Source organism: Ambystoma mexicanum, chromosome 8 (assembly GCF_040938575.1).
Source record: "Ambystoma mexicanum isolate Mex_15411 chromosome 8, UKY_AmexF1_1, whole genome shotgun sequence".
Taxonomy (NCBI): Eukaryota; Metazoa; Chordata; class Amphibia; order Caudata; family Ambystomatidae; genus Ambystoma; species Ambystoma mexicanum.
Genome location: NC_090929.1, coordinates 862,919,946 through 862,941,634, shown reverse-complemented (window position 1 = coordinate 862,941,634; position 21,689 = coordinate 862,919,946). Strand labels below are relative to the sequence as shown.

At 44.7% G+C, this 21,689-nt stretch overlaps 1 protein-coding gene across 11 annotated transcripts in view; it reads right to left on the bottom strand.

Moving 5' to 3' along the window:
- The window catches only part of CCSER2 (coiled-coil serine rich protein 2), a 1,037,685-nt gene that overhangs the window by 462,425 nt on the left and 553,571 nt on the right, over positions 1-21,689 (bottom strand). For all 11 annotated transcript variants that reach the window (XM_069610752.1, XM_069610751.1, XM_069610750.1 and 8 more), the window contains one exon: positions 12,765-12,939. In XM_069610752.1, the coding sequence (XP_069466853.1) occupies positions 12,765-12,939 (175 nt within the window). The remainder of the gene's footprint in view (positions 1-12,764; positions 12,940-21,689) is intronic.

Below are 21,689 nucleotides of genomic sequence, written 5' to 3'. Positions count from 1 at the left end.
GGAAGGGTAGCTCATTTCATAAGGTTGCGTAGTGAGATCGAATGAGGTAGACAACTTGTGAAGTGGCTATTATGATTCTGAGATGGTTGGTTGATCTGGAGTAGACAGAGGCAGTGAACGATCGCTGCCTATTCATTTATAACTGTTTGCTTTGAGTGAGTTATGTGTAGCGACAATAATAATAGCTATGTTTCTTTATTACTAATTTCTAATAATAAAACGAATTACACTATACAGGAGAGTGTAAGAGCATTCATTGAGTGTTCATCTTGAGAATCAAGTTAGAAATACTGAAATTCTTTAAGATCTGGCAGAGTGAGCAGACCAACAGTGAAAGGAAGAACCCAGCAACTATCCTGATATGAAAGGGAGAGGGATCCAAACCAGTCAGAAAGCCCAGTGACGTTATCCCCGAGTAATCCAGGTAACAGGGAAAACGGGAGACCCGGAACAGGGATCAAAGAATAACATGAATACTCATACTCATCCCAGTAAAGACGAAGGGTCAAGAATATACTAAGAGTGAGAATTATTATTGGAGTGCTTATACTAAGCCCAGTATAAGCAAAGTATTAAAAGCATTCAAAGAGTAAGAATCATTACCTGAACACTCATACTTATCCAAGCAAAAACACATTTTCAAAAATACACAAAGGAAGCAAGAATCATTCAATCAAAGTAAAGTTTATTCGGATAAAATCAATAAACCACAACAGAAACAATGCAACAATACATAGTTCATAAACAGAATATGATATGCATGATCACAAGGAAAACACTCAATAAATAACAATATTAACATAGCATGTTAAAATTGGGCTTCCACCAAGATTTCTTTTCTATTCCAAGCCTTTCTTAGAAATTCTAAACAGCCCCAAGCAACAGCTATTGGTTCAGCTCGTAGCAAAAAAATGAATGCAGGTAGACATTGGTTAAAGTTTGCTTCTTTCAACAGTGGGGTACTAGTCTTCTTTCTAATATCTTCATAGAGGGGGCAAAACAAGACAAAGTGCAACAAGTCTTCTTTTACAGCACTACAACCAGGAAAGGCCAGACTGCTCATGGCCCGGCCAGTTCCTCGTGGTGTGTTCCAGCCACAAAAGATTAAAACGGGCACTAGTCAATGCCAATCGGTCTACGGTTTTGTTATTATGTAGCAAATCGGGCTGAATTATTTCTGGTTGCTTAAGTAGCAGGTGTTTTCTATTTGATTCAAGTAAAAGCTTAGTCAATTCATGATTTGTCAAAATTATAAAGTGAAAACCCTGCTTATACTTGTTACACACAGCTAGTGATAGTGCATCTGGGCATTGCAGACTTGGAACATTCAACTGTTTTAGGCAATTCGAGATAAAGTTCAACCATGGTACTTTGCGCCAGGAGGAGCCCGACAATAGACCATTAATAATTTCATGAGACAAGCTAGCTCTTGGGTTTGACCATACTCCTAACCAGTGCAAGAGTGGTGCCTTGCAACAGTCATCCCCTATGTGGGTATTGCCCAGTTCTACGTGTACAGCATCATTCGGGGCAGAACAGGGGAGGCCCAGCAATCTTTTCAAAATGTTGTTTTCAATTCCCTCAATGGATGTTACTTTTTCATTTCCCCACAATGCTTCCCCAAAAGAGTTGCTACTTTGGCTTGTACTCGATACACCTCCATAATTCAATTAAGTGGTTGGCCCTGATACAAGTTCCTAAAGTGCGAAATATCCCCCAATATCGGTTTCGTTTTAAAGCTCTGTTTCTGCACATGAGACAGCCCCCACCAATTTTCGATAAAACATATGCCCAGGTAATCAAATGTAGACAACCGCAGGCTAATGGCACCATTGCTAACCATGTTACGCATTTTTGTCTTTTTGACCCTCCCTTGGGTGCATGCCATCACTGCCGACTTGCTAGTGTTGACTGCTAACTTCAGATCGGACATAAAGTTAGTCTAACCATCTATTAGCTGCTGGAGGGCTTTCAGAGTATGGGCAATTAAAACCATATCATCGGAGTACGCCAAAACTGGGAGTGATTTGGCACCCACCCTGGGATAATCTGCCTTCAACTAAACCAGGGCCCTATGCTATCTGTTAATATACAGAGCAAACAATACTGGAGCTACAACACAGCGTTGACGCACTCCCGAGGTTACCTCAAAGTACCCTGTACATTTCCCCTTCTCGCCAAATCGAACACAGGCTCTGTTGTCTTCTGGTGGATCCTTTGCAACACTTTTACCAACTCGGCCATGCAGCCCATGGACCGGAGCAGCTGCCATAGCAGAGCCCTATCCACTCAATCAAATGCAGTGCTCAGGTCCATAAATTGTTTTGCCCTTTTCAAAAACAATGGATGACCCAACCAAATATAGATTAAGAGCTTGATCTTGTGTGCCCAGACCTGGCCTAAAGCCATCCTGAATTTCTGAAAAGACTTGGCTCTGCGAGATCCAGTCCTCTAGTTGTTGCAGGGCAGCACGTCCAAAGACCTTGAATGAGGTGTCTAACAATGAAATAGACCTGTAGGCCAGGGGACGTCCCTGATCACCTTTTTTGAATAAGGGGTGTTTAATTGCACTTTTCAACGATTGTGGATATACTCCTGTTTCCAAATAAGAATTAAAACAAATGGTCAGAAATGGAGCCCACAATTCCAATTCCCCCTTGAATAGATCTGCGGGAACTGCATCTGGGCCAGGAGCACGATTGTGCGATTGCGGTTTGACTGCTGTTTCCTCTTCCTTCAAAGTCAGCCGTAATGAAGAACGCTGATCTCCACCCTCATACCTAGATGCCTGACCCTTGAACAGGGGCGTTAAGTGGTCTGACCAGGGTTTCGCTCCCACATGATTTTCCCTGTGTGTCTTCACTATCTTGTGTGGCGGTCCTCCTGCAACAAAGTCTCAGAACTTCTTAGAGTCTTTGTTGGAGACGGCTAGAAGGAATTCTTCCCACGCATCATTCTCCAAAAAGTCTTTCCTGAGTTCCACTGACCTTTTATTGGTGACCCTGGCTAATCATATCTCATCTGGTACTGTTGTTATTTTGTAAAATCTCTTATCTGTGCAGTCCTACACGAAACATCAAACCAGCTGGTTGGTTTCCCTTTGTTCTTTTTAAAATTGTGCTGAAATAGTTACGTCAGGAACCTCCATAGTTCTTCTGAGCAAAGGGTAATGTGTGATTCGGCATCGTGAGCAAGAATACGCATGATGTGTTCCACATTAGTAGACACCACTTTATGTTGGGTCGCTATCGGATCGCATTTTGCCCATTTTACCCAGTGTTTGCAATGTGGGTTAATTTCACATAAATCTAGCTGTGCAAGAACAACGGGCAGATCAAGGTGATCCCATCTTAATACCAGCCTCAATGGAAAATGATCACTGACAATTTCCTCTACGACCACAAATTTCACAATTAAGGGCCAATGTTGAACGTGCATGCAAAAGTAATCGATAGTTGAAGACCCCTGGGCGCTTCAGAATGTCATCTTGCCTGGGACATCATAGTATATACATCCATTCAAAGAACGCATTCCCCATTCCATAAACCACGTATTCAGTTGTAGGCCCCTGGCACACATTTGTTCGTCAGACATCTGTGGGCGAGCAATCCCATATGCAAAGTCTTCACCTGCACCGGCTAGATCTATTGGAGTCCCATTGCCCAATTTCACGCTAAAGTCTCCTCCCAGAACTGTGTGCTCACTCGATAGATCCGAGCGGGAGGACTCAAACAGGTCTTTTATTACCTAAAGCCGGTTAGTTTGAGGCATGTTGACTATAATGAAAATTAACCAGCAGCAATTTAAATCGCTGCTCGGGTGTCACCATTACATGTTGGAGAGTAGGGATGTTCAATTCCCTCGCCTCAATGTGGTAGTTTAAGGATGATTTTATCAAAATTGACATCCCCCCATAACAGCAGGCTTTTTTTTTATTGTATTTGGTTTACAAAAAAAAGAAACCTTTTACAAACAGAATATTTACACATAAAAGTAAACACGTTAGACGAAAAGGAGAGAAACAACCTAAATTAGAATCATTCTTCACATTTTCCTTCCCATTCCCATTTTAAAAATGTCCTATTTGGATAGTCCGTTTTCCCCCTCCAAGTCTTTAGTGGGTGCTTCATTGCTTCACTTCTTACCCAATTACTGTGTTACCTACTTTTGGAACCTCCCAATTTCTCCTCCTGGACCACGCACATTTGTAATCAGAGAACACAATATTACATTTTTCTAAAATGTGAATCACTGCTATTGTTAAACCCTGTGAGACACTAGAGGTCAGCTTACGGTATATAGTATGCAGATTCAAAGCCACATTTTTCAAAGAGAAGGGATTTTGCTTGCCACATGACTTCACAGTCCATTAATAGGTGCCAGATAGATCGATTCTCGGGATTTCAACAGATCTTACATAGTTGGATGGCTGAATGACCCAATCCGCTCTTTGCTAGTACCTCCCTTGTGTGTATGACATTCAAACGCAGTCTCAAGAATTTTTTCCTGATCCTCCAATCGGGAAATTTCACCAGATATTTAAGGACCCCAGTTTTTTGTCGGGTTTCAGCAATGGATTGGGTTTGCTTGTGGAAAGTACTTTCTCGATGGTATTAATCCAATCCATTTCATCCCATCGTTTTTTGGCTTTCAACGTGTTCTCAATTAAGGACTGGATTTCTACGTCGCTCTTCTCTAGCCAGACTATTACCTGGGAATATAGATGCTTAGCATCTTTGATCTCTTATTTTCCATATGCGCCTTTATGTCTGAATATAATGTATCTTTGTTGGCTAAATGGATTAGTCAGAAGAGGGAAATGAGTTTCCACGTTACATGTGCCTTTAATGACTTTAGGCTCAATTTGAACCTGAAATTTGCAATCGACAGACACGTTGGTAAGCCTAAGACTTTTTTCCACATCATTCCTTCCCATTTTTGTCATGTGCTGTTCCACAGCTGAGGTTTGGCTTCCACTCCATACGTTATGACTGGTATTACCTTTGCCTGATACAAATTGATTAATGGTAATAAAGAGAATCTGCCATATCTCATCAGTACCTTTTTCATTTGAGCAGAAAGTTGGTTGATTTGCATGCCAATAACTAGTTCCATTTTACAGGCTGCCGGTACCGTGTATATTTTGTACCCCAGATATAGCGCTTCTTCGACTCATGGAATTAGTTGGCCCCACCAGCTTCCAGTGCTGGAACATGACCTTTTTGTTCTTTTGTCTGAAGACCATTATCTTTGACTTATTAGGATTCACTACCAATCCGTTCTCTTCAGCAAGACGCTGCAACCCGACTGCCGTCTTATCAAGTAAGACAACCTCAATGGCATATGCAAGCCAGTGAATTTTAACACCGTTCAGTGTTGGGCTTGCCAAGGCCGCTGGGGCCAGATAGCTCTCCATATCGGCCAGATATGAATTCAAGAAGAATGGTGCCCCCGGGCATCCCTGACTCACCCCCCATTCCACTCTCACTGGGTCCGATAGATGCCCCTCCTCGTCGAGATGAACTCTCATCGTGGTGTTTGTGTGTAGTTAGATTAACATCCCCAGAATTCCTTCTGGCAGCCCCCTGGTTCCAAGCTTTGACCACAGCCTACTATCAACTAGGTCAAAAGCTTTAGAGAAGTCGACCCACGCCCCGAATCGCTGTTCCCCCTTATTCTCTGTGTTTTCACTCATGAGGTTTATTACAACCCCATTTAGAGCTGTGGAGAGACCGCTCCTAAAACCAATTTGGCATTTTGACAATATCCTCTCTCCCCTTTCCCAGCCTTTTAATTCTCCTAGCAAAATTCTCATAAAGATCTTGCTTTCTATTTCCAGGAGCGCGATCGGTCGATAGTTGGATGCCACCGACCGGTCGCCCCCTTTTAACAGCAGTACTACAATTACTGATTTCCATGAGTCGGGGAACTCCCGCATTGTCAGAATTTCTCTAAATAGCCAATATAGCAACCTTACCCATAAAGGGGGGGTTCTTTAGCACTTGGTACGTTAGGCCATTCGGTCCTGCTGCTTTTGAAATTGAACTGTTTCCGATTAGATTGATTGTTGTTCATCAAAGCTGAGGTCCCAAGCCACTACTTTATTACTTTCCATAACTACTTTCTGTGACTTTCCGAATATCTCTGTTATAAGCTTTATCCAATCGTTTTTGGAGACTATGTTAAACTGCCTAGTTTGGGATTTCCCCTCTAGTTGGTGTAACAGACCAGAACTCCCTCGAATTTCTTCCCCCCCCCTCCTCCCCAATAGCTCTAGCATGTGTTCATCATCCTGTTGGAGTCTTCTTATCTTTCTCAACACTGACCAATTTTTATAGCTCTGCGAGAGACTTGGATCCCCTTTTTTTTTTAATTCATCACTCATGCTCGTTTTTTATCCCCCTAAGCATCTTGTTTAAGATTTTTTTTCCACAGGCTCTTTTATTCTTAAGTGCTGGACTTGAAAGTGAAACAAAACCGTCCATGCATTCAGGTACCATGGCCCAGGTTTCCTGCAAAAAGATGATGTCATAAGATATCATATATGAGACTACGTCCCCCCCCCCTTTCCAGTTTAGATGCAGCCCTGCTATATTCCAGTGGAGAATGGTAACCACATGCTCCGAGGGATGACCTGGCTGTTCCTCCGTCAGCTGATGGACTTCCTATGGCTCAGAGGGCTTTTGAGTTCCCATCGCAGATCTCTAGTGAATCTAGTTCTTCGATACCTGCAAGGGTGTTAAAGCCGTTCAAAGCAATAATTGCCTCTCCCTCATTCCAGGCATCGCTTACACCCCTAGTGGGTGGGCGACTTACCCCACCCCTCCCTTTTACCACCTCCCACCGAGCCTGCTGTAAACTTAAAAGGCTAGTATGCAGGGGCAGAAGGCGGCCAGGGGTAGAAATGTGCTCACATTATTATTATTCTCCATGTTATGCCGAGCAGGACTGAGTGCAGAGACAAAATAATTAATCATAGCTGGAGGAACTGCTTTGACTATAACAGTACTCCTCTCCCTTTTAAGCAGTGGTGCCTATACACAAAACCCTTCTTGCCATCAGGATGCCCCTAGGGTTGATCGGCATACCAGGTAGGTGGGAGTTAATCCAATGTGACATTTTATTCATTAGTGCGATTGTTGTCTCCTCCACCCCTTCCGCTAAAGTGGGAACAACCATGCTGCTTCGGGTGGGAGATCAATTACAACTTTGTTCGTGGTGTCATTCCATTCCACTGTATAACTAATTTGGGAAGAGTGGGTATCTTAGAACCTTCAGTGCTTAATGCCTCATTCATCCCTATTCCAATCCTGCTCTGATGAGTGTGCGTAGAGAGGGACAGGCTTGTGAGTTGCGTATTCCCCTGGGCCTCGTTCTGAAATGCCGAGTGTACTACAGTAAATGAACCCGCCCCCATTGTTAGTCACACTTCTAATAGAGATCGCCTGTTTTAGTTCCAGAACATCACTCTTCATCCGTCTAATGAGATCTAAATGGTCAGAGAAATACTGAAGGAATCTTTAAGTAATGCAATACCATTTAATATGGGAGCCAATTTCTTATCTAACACTTCTTCCATGATTTTAAAGTCACTGGATACCGACTCCATGGTGTTATCTCCCTGTAAAAGCAATGATGTAATGATTTCCTGCTCTCAGTTCCCCCTTATAGGGCACTGTCAAACAGGGTCTAGCACAGGCATGTTTAACAAGTGTACTGCTGCGCCCCCCGTGGTGGCTCACTCAGGTTTATACAGGGAGGTTCACTGTGGAAGCTAGAGTTAGAGCGAGATGGAAGTGTTCATATTCCCTCCAGATTGCTGTGTGAGTAGATGCAACTTCAATTGCCCTCTCGGTAGTCAGAATTCGCTCCTCAATTTTCCGTGCCATTTGTTTTAAATATTCATTCAAGGTTGGTTGATGAGAAATGTGGGCCCCTTGTGTCTTGGGCCAGATTGGCTCTCCTTACTCTTTTCAGTTGTGTTCACAGCTGGGGGGAGATCTCTAGCCTTGTGTTTGGTCACGATAGATCTATAAATATTCAAATTGTACAAACGTGCAAGCGATGCAAAAGTGCAGTAGTGAAAAAGTGCAAATTAAGCAACTGTGCAAAGCGTGCTACAGGTGGTAAAGTGCTAAATATGCAGGCATATGTAATAGTGAGTGTGCCAGTCGCCAAGCAAAACCAAAGCAGCCCGAAAGTCAAATAGTGCGCCTCCGCTTTGACAAATACATTAGTTAACCTATTTGCCAGGGGAACTCTAGTGGGCAAACAATGAAAGCTCAGATGTTCGGGCTAAGGAAATTTATACAAGCCCACATATAATTATATATAATAACGTGAACCTGCCCACAGAGGCCTACAAAGACAACAGCGGTAGTAAGAACATGTAACCATTATGCCAGTTATAGTAAAGGACAGAGGTTCATAGCAAATGTTAGCCCATGATAAAATGCATAAAAGTTCAAAAACTCATCAAATGTTGCACCCTAAAAATGTTGAATTAAACTTCATTAAAACTGCTTAAAATGTGCTCAAAATGTGGACAATATTGAGCCAAAGCATTGTGGGGTAATCCAATGTGCAATGTGGAGTAATCCAATGTAAAGTAATCCAATGGTGTAGGCAATAGTAATCAGCCGACCATGTTACTAGTTGAGTGCACCCTTTTACTTCCACGACTGTTAATAAGTGGTCATTAAAGTTGTAAGAGCGTACATCAGGAGCGTAAATCCCAGTTCCGGTTCAGGCCATGCGATTGCAGAAGACCAGAAGAAACTTCTATGCACCGCCCAGAGCACGCCCTACTGGCTTAAGGGGCTGCCCTAGTCTGTCTCACCCCCCCCCCCCCCCCCCCGCTCTCCTGGGCCGCGCTGCTATGAAGGGACAGGTGCTGAAGTTGAATAACAAAGGAGGATATTTAGAAAAGGGGGATATTTGGCGTAGTTGGCAGATGTTTTCCAATATCCGTCTCGATCGGTCTGTTTCTGCAAGGGGAGTTTATGATTCCCCTGTCCTTCTCCGAGCAAAACCTCAAGACCTTGGTCTTCTGAGGTGGTGTGTCTTACCAGGGACTTACCAGGGACTTCTACAGAGCTGCTGAGCCTTGTTGACACAAACCAGCCCCTCTCACCTCCATGGCCTCCGGCGGACCACAGCAGACCACTCCTGCCCCAATATCACACTGTGCTTGGTGCGTGTTTGGGATTTGTGTGTGCTGGCTCGCACGGCTCTGCCTCCTAAATGGAAGAGAAAGAAACACTCCCACTCTGCAGTAGGGACCACAGCAGGACCACGGCAGACTACTACTGCCCCAATCTTGCTTCTTGTTGAAGAAGTCATACTCGTCCCAGTAGAGACCAATCACCAAGAGTAAACGAAGAGTGAGAATCATTACTGGCATGCTCACAGTCATCCCAGTCAGGACAAAGTATCAAGAATACATGAGGAGACTAAGAATCATTGCTGGATAGTTCCTATTAGTCCCGATCAAGAAATATTGAGAGTGCATGAAGGACAAAACAGTCAGTGTTCAAGTCCTCAAACTCACCCTAATCAAGGATAGAAGTGGGCATTGAATAATGAGAGTCTCTTTGAAGGAAAGACAGAGACCTTTAAGAACCCAATATCTGAACTGTATGATTTGACAGTCCCAGGTGCCAAGAACTACCTAAGGATATACTATTGAATTGAAATAGGCGAGAAAGCAGTCACTCAGGAGAAGGGAGTCACTCTCATGTGCTTTATTTGTTCCAATAGTGGTAGGGTCAGGGGACTATTTTGATTAGGTTGATCACTGACGACTGACTAGCACCCAAGTTAGTTTTTTTAGGCAGGGAATACCCTAGCTTAGGAAAGTTAGGAGCTTTTACCTTTTCTTTAATAAACATAGTGAGATGGAAAACCTGAGTGTGTTCTTCTGACCCGCCACAAAGCCCCACCTTAAATACTAAGTTCATAGGACTAGCATTAGCTATGACAAATAGGAGAATAGCTATGCAGGTACTGTGGAATGTTTCACCCAAGTGTGGGTGCTGGATGAAAGATATGGCTAAAATTGATCAGGCTGAAGCAGATTTTAGAAGCTTGCGTAACTCGCAGAGTCATCGTTTGGGGTCAATTTAAATTGTAGGGTTTTGAATATTGAGGGGGGGGCTGGGAGCTATTTTGCCCTCATTTATAGACTAGAAAAGCCGGGTTTGCTTAAAACCAACAGCTCCCCAGGCCAACTGATGCCAAACAAACAAAACTATGAATTTAATTCTGTTCATTTGGGGCAATCTATAAGTAAACATTAGGACATCTATATGACATTTAAAGCATACAGGGTCATATATATAAAGGATACAATGTGTGTTTGTTTTGTGGGGAAGTTACATTTGTGCAACACTATGTACTAACTCCTCGTTCCTCAGTGGTAGTTCCTGGTGACTGCTAGATATCCAGGTGCTGCTTGTAGCTCCTGCATATCCAATCTTAATTTCCAGCCCTGAGATTTGTTGATGATGTAAACCAAAGTGATAACAGTGATTTAAACTAAAGTTAAGTAAGGTCCCATCTGAATTGTTCCTCAGTTGAGTCACCAGGGACATTTCTAGTTCAAAACAGAATGCACAAGACTAGTAATTTGAATACATAAGATGCTGTATCATGCCTGAAGTTAATATTCGTTTGACCACTTTCGATGGTAGAAGATTGATGTTTACAAATACTTGAAGACCTGCTAAAAATGTTCACATTTCGCACCTGGACTTTGAAAAAAAGAAAAATTGGTTTCAATATTAACATCTCTTAGTCTTTCACAACTTCATTTTCGAGCATGCATCAGTTTTGCCCTTGTTTCCAGTTATAGAATTGACCTGGGAAAATACACTTCATTGGCCATCTTTTTTGCTTCTCATGCTCTTTGTTAGAATTCGTTTGGGAATTCTATTTCACTGCCCAGCTTGAAATAAGTGTTCAGGTCTCTTCATGTTGCACTAGATGTCACAATGTCATTCTTCTCATTAGTACCTACAGTCCACTTTTTCTGGGAGTGAGGTCTGACCGCTATCCTCTGTCTCAGCGGTGGCTTTGCGCACTCTTGGCCCTACACTCAATTGGTCTCATCAGTTCCACTCCTCAGTGTATCCTGCAGCCTTCTTGCGTGCAACGCTGGTTTCTGTTCATTCTTACCATTCCAAAGAGCTCTTCAAGTGCACTCTTAACATCAAGTATGTCATTTATCTTAACGGCACTGGTTCTCTGCATCCAGGTTTGACCCTTGTTCTCTATTCCATGCTGCCACTGTGCTTCAGCCTTCATGGACTCTGGTTCAGTATGCAGGGTCTGCATTCTGTCAGTGCGCCCAGTCTGCTCTCTGGCGTTTTCTGTTAAGTGGGTCCTGTCAGAATTAGGCAGTGGCACCTCAAACTTTTCAAACTTTCACCATCTGCAACTCATTTGCATGGCTTCCCTCCTGCAGGCCAACTCCTCACCTACAGATGCAACTCTTCCTTCCAATAGGTCTTCTACTCAGACTTCTCACCCCTCATTCTGTTCTACATGTGTCCCTTCTCACCAATCTTCATTATAATTTTGCAGGGCCGGTAGCCTTGGTCATAGGAGGACAGAGGGGTAGGTCGACATAGAAGACAGACTTGTTTGGAATAAATTGAAATGGGGCTGCCGCTAAACGGTCGTTTTCATAGCAGAATGGAGGAAGTAACACCCCACATTTTCTAAATTTTAATGATGTCCCTTTTTCTAATGTCCTCTAATGCAGGCATTAGAAAAGATTTTCAGTAGGCAAGTGATCAAGAGACCCAACAAAGCAGTGAGAGGAAGAGAAAGAACCTCAAATCCTGTTCGTAGCGTTCTCAAATCTTACAAATATGAAGGAACCTGCTCCCCAATAAGAGGAATGTCAATGGTGTTCAAAGCACCAGTAGATGACTTTTTACTGGAAAAAGCAAAGGCCTAGGATAAACAGAGGTCTACAACTATAAATTTCAAAAGCATCCAACCAAATTGGATCAGAGACCTTTCAGTAATCCTCTGGAGTAAATCGCTACAAACAATCAAAAAACAAGTTCTGAATACATAATTAACCCACTTCTCAAAAATGAATCCCTGACCTCCAAGGACAGGCCATAGAGGTCTTCAACAAATGCACATTTGCACATCCAAAATGTAAGCAAGATCGAGTTATTACCAGAGTTATTATTGCTCTTTTTTAAATGTAAGCCATAACACAGTGAAACAATCTGCACCTGCTTTATTCAGAACACTCATCTTATCTCTAAATAAAAAACTGCAATCAAAGAGCAGCATCTACATATAATAGCGTTTGATGAATTTAGTAGCTTATTGAATAAAATGTGTAATCCGACGATACAATGTTGTCCAGACCTTCAAAAATATCTGCCCTACAGCAATATGAAAAATTAGGCTTACCAGGTTGAGCCAGTATTAAGAGTGTACAAGTATGAAAACATGTAGTTAACTAAAAAAGGATGCTTATCTGTTCTAAGGTGAATATGTGCGTTTGCATCAAGTAATGAAAATATGACCTGGTTTGCGATTAAGCAAATCGTAAAATACGGAAATATAAACTTTATCGAGGACTTTTCTTCTTAGATAAAAATATGGATGTCTTCTTTTTCTGCCCTTCAACGTAGGCTACAAACACATCATGTAAAACTATTAGAAAAAAACCATCACCAAGAAACTGTAGTAATAGCCTGCCTTTAAAAAAAAAATCAAGTTAAAGTAAAGGTACTAACCTGCAGTAATCGTTTCAGCTTGAGTAACTGGGTTTTTACAGACGTGCAGTCCTGGACCATGTGACGCAGGGTCATTTCATCAAGCATGACAATGTTATCATGAAAGCCCATTATTTGTGGTACTCTTGGAGCTTGGAAAAGATGTGCCCCATAGCCTTCAACAATCCCAGTTCCTCTGAAAAACAGTATGTTCATATTAGCTATAAATAACTTTAGCATCCCCTTGTTTGCATGGGTTTATAGTTCAAAATATGCACAAATGTAACAACCAGCCCTACAGATCAGAGGTGTAGCTGCCACTTTTACTCTCTAAAAATAGGCAAATACCCCCAAAATATAAAAATAGGGAGTAACAATACCCCCAACATAAAATAGGTACCGGTACATAGGACCTTGTGCCCTTGCTTTCACCCACACATCTCCATGGATATTTTTGGACTGGTACTGAACTTAGAACAACAGGAAGAAAAGAACAAGTTACTTACGTGTAACTATTGTTCTCCAGCATTAAAGTTTTGAGCACATTTTTATCCTCTTTTTCAGGGACTACAGTGATTGAGGAAATGTATATATAAAAGAACAGTTTCACCCCTAGTTTCCCAACTTCTCGGCCGTGGGATGAATACTCAAGCATGGGTCTGGCATAGATTGACATGCTCATGAATATTCCCTGTCGTAAGGGTGGGAATCCTCAGTAAAAGAAAACAGTTTCACTTTCACTAACAAACTGTCTTTCTCATTTAAACCAATCACTGTCCTCTGGGTCATACTGCTCCCATCCAATGGCAGTCATCTTCCGATTTGTAAGCACATAAAGTGGCAGTATGACCAGAAGAGCCGCAGTGGTAAGTAACTTTTTCTTTCTCCAGAATATGGTTTGGCATGGATTCACATGCTCATGAATAACAAATACACAGCAGTACAACATCACACAACCACAGAAGTGGCAAGGCTCAACAGAAGCAATTACTTTTACCTCCGGAGGAGATTCACCTTAAGCGAACAGGTTGCGTAGCACTTCTTGGCCTACTCTGGACTTCTCCCTGGAATCCCTGTCGATGCAGTAGAACTTTGTGAAGGTGTGCGTGGATCGCCACGTAGCAGCCCTGCAGATGTCCAGCGGGGACACACCAGACAGGTACACCATTGTTGCAGCGATCACTCCAGTAGAGTGGGCTCTTGGACGGCCGGGCAGCGGTCAGTTCACCAACCAATGACAATGCATGATGCAGCCGTAGAGCCACCTTGAGATGGAAGCCTTGGGCAAGGCCTTGCCATGGTGCACAGGACAAAAGTTCACAAACAGTTGTGAAGTCTTCATAAAAGTCTTTGTGCGTGTCACATAGAACTTTAAGGCAAGAGTAACGTCCAGCGAGTGCAAGGCCCTTTAAGCCGGTGATGAAGGTTTCAGGAAAAAACAGGTAACAGCAAAAGTTCATTGATGTGGAATTCCGGAGGAACCTTTGGCATGAAAGAGGGGTGCATCCGCAGCACCACCGTTGATTTGTGAAAAGTCAGGTATGGGTACTTGCAGGATAGGGCCTGGATCTCACCCACCCTCCTGGCAGACTTGATAGCCACAAGGGAAGCCGTTTCCCATGAGAGGAACTTCAGTGGAGCCTGATGCATGGGCTTGAAGCCCCCCCCCCCCCATGAGCACCTCGTTGAGCTCTCACGCCGGGGCAGGACCCTTCACCAGCAGGAAAGATCGAAAAAGTCCTTTGAATAACTCCTTGACGAGTCGATGAGACCATAATGAAGATCTTCCTGGAGACCTCGTGTAGTGGGAGATGCACCTTGACAGAAGCGTGTGCCAGGCCGGACATGGTCAAGGAGAGCAAGTATGGAAGAATTTGCCGGGCCATGACCCTCAGAGGGGTAATGTTATGCAACCGGCACCAAGTAGTGAAACGCTTCCACTTGTGACCATAGCACTTCAAAGTTGATGACGCCCTGGCTTTGGCGAGGAACTCTCTGCAGTTCGCAGGCAACTCGTATCCACCAAACTCTAGGGCTGCAGGAGCCAAGCCCTTAGGTTCAGCAATCCTAGGTCGTGATGCAGGATTGCGCCCCCTTCCCTGGTGAGAAGATCCAGAACTCCCGACAGCTTGACTGGGGGCGACGCTGACAGACTCATGAGGTCTGGACACTAAATCTGCCTCAGCCACGCCGGGGCGATGAGTATCATCTTGCACAGACACCGTTTTAGCATGCTGATGACTCATATCAGGAGAGGGAATGGGTGAACAACACACGTACAGGAACAGTACTTCCCACGGAAAGGAGAACGCGTCCCCCCAGGCTCCTCGGCTAGTGGAACCTGCTGGCAAACTTTTTGCGACGGCGACGAACTCCAATGCAAGAAGATCAATCTGGGGCCTGCCCCAATCAGCGAATAGGTGGTCCACCTGAACCTGACAAAGCTCCCACTCATGGCTGGAGCGCAGTTCCCTGCTGAGGGAGACTGCAATGGGTTCTTGACTACAGTCAGGTGAACAGCGACGAGGAACATTCCCTGTCCGACGGCCCAACGCCACACGTCCAGCGCCTCCTTGGAGAGCACCGGGTATCGAGTTCCACTTGTTTCCTGATGTAAAACATGGTGGTGGTGTTGTCCGGGTTCTGAGCATTTAGTTGTATACCAGTACCCTCACCTACACTGTGCAGACCTGGTTAGCTGCATCTTCTCCCGTTCGGGATCCCTGCACTATGACGCGCACAGCCAGCCAGTTTCCATGACTCTGGGCCTCATTGCGCATGTTCCTACAACACTGCCTGTGTAGTCATGCGCATTACTTGCAATGACACAGCTCTGGCGTTCAGTACATAGTCAGCAGTCACAGCTCATCAGCCTGCCACAGCCGAACTACCGATTCAGTCTGCATTAGCATATTTCCAGGTACGCTCCTTTCTCGCCACATCTGCGGGATGGCTTGAAAACTGAAGACTTCTCCCTTGGTATTCTTCCAATGAAGCCGCCCTCCTTACTTGGCATGTTTTGTGTGCTTCTCTCCCTGCATGCACAGACACTGGCATACACGCGACTACAGGCGCTTCTGACAGCTCCCCCACATTGATTTGGGGGTTGAGCCTGCAAGAGCAGGTAATCCACGTCCCGTGGGTCCATTTTACTTCACTCCACTTTGCTCTTACTCTATGTGCTCCATCCCAGGGCGTTCTGGGCGACATTTTTATGCCTTCCTTCCCCAGCTGTCCTACCACTCCTGATGACAGCCTGAGATTCCACATTTTGCTATGCTTCTCCCTCATCACTAACGGGGGAACCCACTTAAAAGGATTGTTTTTAAAGGTCGGTGACCGCTGGTCCACGGCACCACACATTGCACTCAATGTTTTTGCATTTATACAGTCACAATTAGGTATGGATTCCTCTAATAGCCTCATCTCCTTGCTCTTCTCTTTTTCTCCACGTGTCCCACCTACAGGGAGACATCGGCCCTAGAAGGCGGCTTCCACCTCAACTAGCCGAAACGTCTGGGGACGCCGCACTCCAAGTGCCCTTAATATCCCCCATCTTAGAACAACTACCCTGATTTACTATCTAGACTTCGACCTACCATCAGATCACACTTTTGCCTCGCACCATTAGACCTCTTACCAGGTCTCTACGAAGGAGTGTGATAGCACACACACCCTTGGGACAACTGATGTGGATGCCACTCTTTGGTACCACAAGGACTTGTACTCCAGGTCCAAGCCCGATTCAGTCTTACTTATAACATAGGGAGTACATCTTTAATATGGATCATTGATTAAAGGAAGTAATACTTGATCACGGAGAATGTACACATGTACTACGGCTAGTCATTGCCTACCCTGTGTTGAACACAATCTTTTTCTCTTTTTGGTTAAATCTTATATGCCGATACTGTGTTCTTCATGCAAGACCTTTTCATGTATTAATCTGATTTGTTTACACTGTGCTATTGAGACACTATGTGCTTTTTAGACACTGGTTTGTTTGCAAGAAATCACATTTGTATGACCTCATGGACTTTGTCTAATGTATTGATTATGTCCAAGATATATTCAGAAAGCAATTGAATATAAAAAAGAAATACCTACATCCTAATAATAAAAGCTGTTCAGATACGAACAAGTGGCAATGAGTTACTCTATGTTATGTAGAGGTGAGACAGATTTTACCTATGCCTTGGTGAGTTAGGACTGTAAAAACGTATTAATTGCATTTAAATTATTGCGGGTTTTCCCTTTTCCGGCATGCCAGCAGACTTTGCCAAAGTCACTGCAGCGGTTTCGTGCCTCAGGGCAGGGATACCTTCTGCGCTACCTTGACAGGGCCAGCCCCCTTAGCTGCCATGAGACCAGCCGCCACCAACTCAATCATCGACGAAGTCTTACCCTGTGCCGATTGGGCCTTCTTGGGCAGCTCAGCCTTCTCCTCCTTCCGCGGCTTCTCTGGCTTCTCCCGCAGTTGAGCCGGGTTGGATGATTTCCTTTTCGAGGAGGAGCACGATTGCTGGCGGGCAATGGAGGCGCAGGGTGACGTCTATCGCACCCTGTCCACCTTGGGACCCACTTACGCAGTGAACCCGGTGTACTCAGACTTGCAGTTCTTGGCCTTGTCTTGGGCCCCCACAGATGAGGCACCCTCAAAGGACTTAGAAGACTGCTCCTCGGACCGGCCGGTCCCGAGTGAGCCATGACCCTGCTTGGAGCACAGGCCAGAGGCCTTGGCATTCAGCCACACCATCAGTCTACTGTGCCTAGCCTTCGTCATCTTCTTGGAGAAGCCAAGGCATATCTCGCACTCCACTTCCTTGTGGTCCGGATGCAGGCAGTAGAGGCATTGCAGGTGCATGTCCTCAACAAACACATTCTGTAGACCGCACTTGGTGCAGGGCTTAAAGAGGGATCTTCCCTCCTATCCTTCCGTCGTGGTCAGAGGGCACAAAGTAGGCCCAATGGCTTTCTGGAATCTTTGACGATCTTCGCGCTTGAGGGGCGCGAAATTCACTGACAACGGATCCCTGCTTTCGGCAGATGGAGAAGAGGGGACACAGGCTCTTTCGAAACAAAAATGGAAACTTTTTCCATCAAAGACACAATAAAACGTAGAAGTAGCTCCAGAGCAAACTCGAGGACTCCCAACACTGAAGTGTGCAGTAAAAATCTGAAGATGGCTGCCATAGGAGGGGCTTACGGAGAGAACAGCCATTGGATGGGGGCAGTATGACCCAGAGGACAGTGATTGGTTTAAACGAGAAAGACAGTTTGCAAGTGAACGTGAAACTGTTCTCTTCTTTTACCGAGGATTCCCAGCCTGACGACGGGGAATATTCAGGAGCATGTGAATTCATGCCAGACCCTATGCTGGAGAACTACATATATCTTTTAATGTGCATGAATAATGGGTGCAAATAAATATCACAAAAACATTTCCGTATCCCAGTTAAAACATTTTCAATCACTTCTAAAATACTCCCATTGGGAATTGGACTTACATTTTTACTCCCCAAAAATAATTTTAATCCCAACATCAAAATCTTATCTGGAGCACTGGCACAACTGCAAAAAACCTGACACAAATATATAAATTTAAAGCAGGCAATGACAACATTTTATGATAAATGCGCTTACATATTAAACTTAGTCTCATATTCTGTGTTTCATGCTCCAACCGTTCATAGTATATGAACAAGACACCTAAATGTTACAAAGACATTTGCCAAGTCTCCAGGGTGTTCCGCAGAGTTAACAGAATGAGAGCAAGGAAGCTATTAGAAGGCAAGTATTTAGGCTTATGCTGGGATTCCTCCAGTCTCAATTGGAGTAACATTTTGAAATCAGAAAATAGGAAATGAGAAAATGCTGAAACTAACGGCAGCCGTATTCGAAATACAGTCTTTAGATGACTATGTACGCTGTGAAGTCTGCAAATCACGCAGAATGCATTTGGGTTAGTCCAATTGGTCACATTAGATGCCATCGACATTATGTATCAGAGCCATAGCACAAAGTACTGTTTTTCTGAAGAAAGAAAACCGCATGCATGTTTGCGTTATGCCGGTCCAACTTTTATTTTAATATTGTCAATATCACCAATCCACCAGTGAAATGAATGAAATAATTTGCATTTCAACTGGTTGTTGAATTTATTCAGTTGAGGGGCCACTGCCAAGTGCCTTATGAACCACTTAATTCCATATAGATGCCTGCATTTACACCATTTGATAAAGCGAACAATGGAACACAAGTTAAGTGGCTCTTTTCAGCTTCATTTGTAAGAACACATACCATCCTTAAGCAGTCTGCAATAAATTACGGGGGTGGAGAGGATGCAAAAGATCTAATAAACTTCGGATTCACTGCAAAAAGTGTTCAAATAACCAGCAATTACATTTTCTTGTTTGCCTGATTGCTCCTGTGCAAAGGGCTAGGCAGGATGAAAGGTCCCCCCACGTCAAACTACACATAGACTCGTCAGTCCGGCCTGTTCCTCAACATCCGAGGAGGGTATGATTTCACCTACAAGCTGCTGTGTCGAACAAACTCAACCAATTAAGGTCTCCACCATCTTCAGTCTACAAGAGCCATGCCAAGTAGCGGATGTACGATCATTTCTAGGTATGGCAGATTATTGTGCCAGATATATCCCACACTACGACTCCATCACCGAGCTGTTACGGAGGCTGTTGCAAAAAGATGCCCCATTCACATAATCAGCCAAATGTCAAGAGGCTTTTCACACAATAAATGAGGTGCTGAGAGAAGCCCGGAGTCTCACCCATTTTGACCCGGACTGGCACACAGATCTAGTGGACGCAAGCCCTTTGGGGCTATGTGCGATATTAGCCCAGACCAACGGTGTCAACGCGCACCCCCGATACATCATGGCCTATGCCAGCCGAGCATTGGCCCTGCCTGAATCTGCCTACTCGCAGGCCGAGAAGGAGAGCCTGGCAGCGGTGTGGGCGTGCAAACACTTCCATAACTTTGTGATAGATTCGGAACCCCAGAACCAAGATGCCCCCCCTCCACTGATCGAACTCTGGGGCATCAGGCTCCAGCAATATGATTTCGAAATCATTCACAGGCCCGGAGAAGAGAACAACCCGGCAGACTACCTGTCGAGACACCCAGCAGGCAAGCCTACGCCCAGGTCCGGAGACACGGAGTACATCAACTACGTGACGTCAAATGCACTTCCCTGGCCATTTTCCTTGAAGCCATCAGCAGCAGACCCATCCATGGCCCTGGCGATCAGCCTGACAGAGAACAATAAGTGGAAGGACTACAGGCGCGCCGTACTGAATCATCCAGGAGTGTGCAGGGTGAACTAGAGAGGCTGGCCAAATTGCACACGGAGCTAGCAGTAAAAGATAAAACTATACTCCTGGAAGGTGCAGACTTGTCGTCCCAGCCACTCTCCGGTCTGAAGTTATCAAAACAGCCCACGAGGGCCACAGAGGAGCGGACAACACAAAAAGACAGCTCTGGTGCTTTGTGTGGTTCCCATTCCGAAGCTCTGACTCCAATCGAGCCAAAGCAGATCCCTGAACACCACTGCGAAAGAGCAGCTGTAGACTTTTACGGCCCCCTTGAATCGGGAGAGTATCCGTTACTCTTCATAGATGAACACTCAAGGTTTCCGATAGTGGCAGCGATCTTCGACAAAATAAGCGAGTGGGGTATACCTAATACCATCAAGTCCGACAATGGCCCGCCATTCAGTGGCCATGAATTTGCGATTTGTGCCAAACACATGGGATTTGTCCACCAGAAAAATCACACCCCGGTGGCCAGAGGCCAATGGAATGGCTGAGTGGTTTATGGCCTTGATCATGAAAACCCTATAGAGGGCCCGCCTCATGAGGCCACCAACAAGACCCCGGCAGAGTTAATGATAAACTACCAAGTGCGCACCCGCATCGTGAGACACCTGATGAGTCAACAGGAACCCGACCCTAACGTCATCAGAAGGGACGCTGAGCGAAAGGAACAAGCCCGAGAGGAAACCGACGAGAGGAGGGGAGCCAAGCCGAAAGAGTTTCAAGTGGGACATGAAGTGCTGGTAAAGCAAGAAATGTCCCGGAAAACAGACTTGCGGTTCGTCAGCGAACCCCCTTCAGGTCACCGCCGCCAAAGGGACTATGTTGACAGCTGTGAATTCTGAAAAGGAAGCAACACGGAACAGTTCATTATTTAAACATTTTGTTAAGAGGGAGGATAAGTCTCGGGACGATCTGTGGATCCCTCCTGGATCGTCCTACCACCACGTAGCAGAGCACCTGGCAGTCCAAGGCTGGCAGCAAGCAATGCCACCGCTACCTCGCCACAACTAACCATCCGGAGGCCACTTTGCCTGGTAGAAGAATGTTAAGGGGAAGCAAGGACATTTGTCCAGGGATGTTGTTAGCGCATCCTGTCTCTTTAAGATAGTGGCAGGGTCACATGGGTATTCCTGACATAGGAGTTGGGAGGAGAAAAGGAAAGGGCTGAGTATCCCGTTGTACCCGAATAAAGAAGGTTGTTATAATCCCTCTGGTGTGCGTCAGTTTGCTTCATGGGCCATCCGGCACTTAACATAAGGGAGATTTTGGAATGCTGTATGGTTTTATTCTTGAAACTTAATCCAATTATGCACATTTCAGAGTACTAACAGTCAATCAATTCCAGGAGACTACTCATGAGGGCTTCACCCTCGAATTCCGAGAGATTTGGATGTAATGCCATAATGTTTGGGTGACTTATTGTATGCTAAACGTATGCTTTATTAAATTCAGCACAGTTAGTTGTACATATCATACATCGCTCTTATTTCCTCTATTCCAGCCAGGTCAGGACAGCTCTGTGGTAAAAACACGATATAAATATGTGAATGTGTATTAGCTGGTCCTACATGTTCATATTATTCCATCTGCTATGTGCAAGCTTTGTATT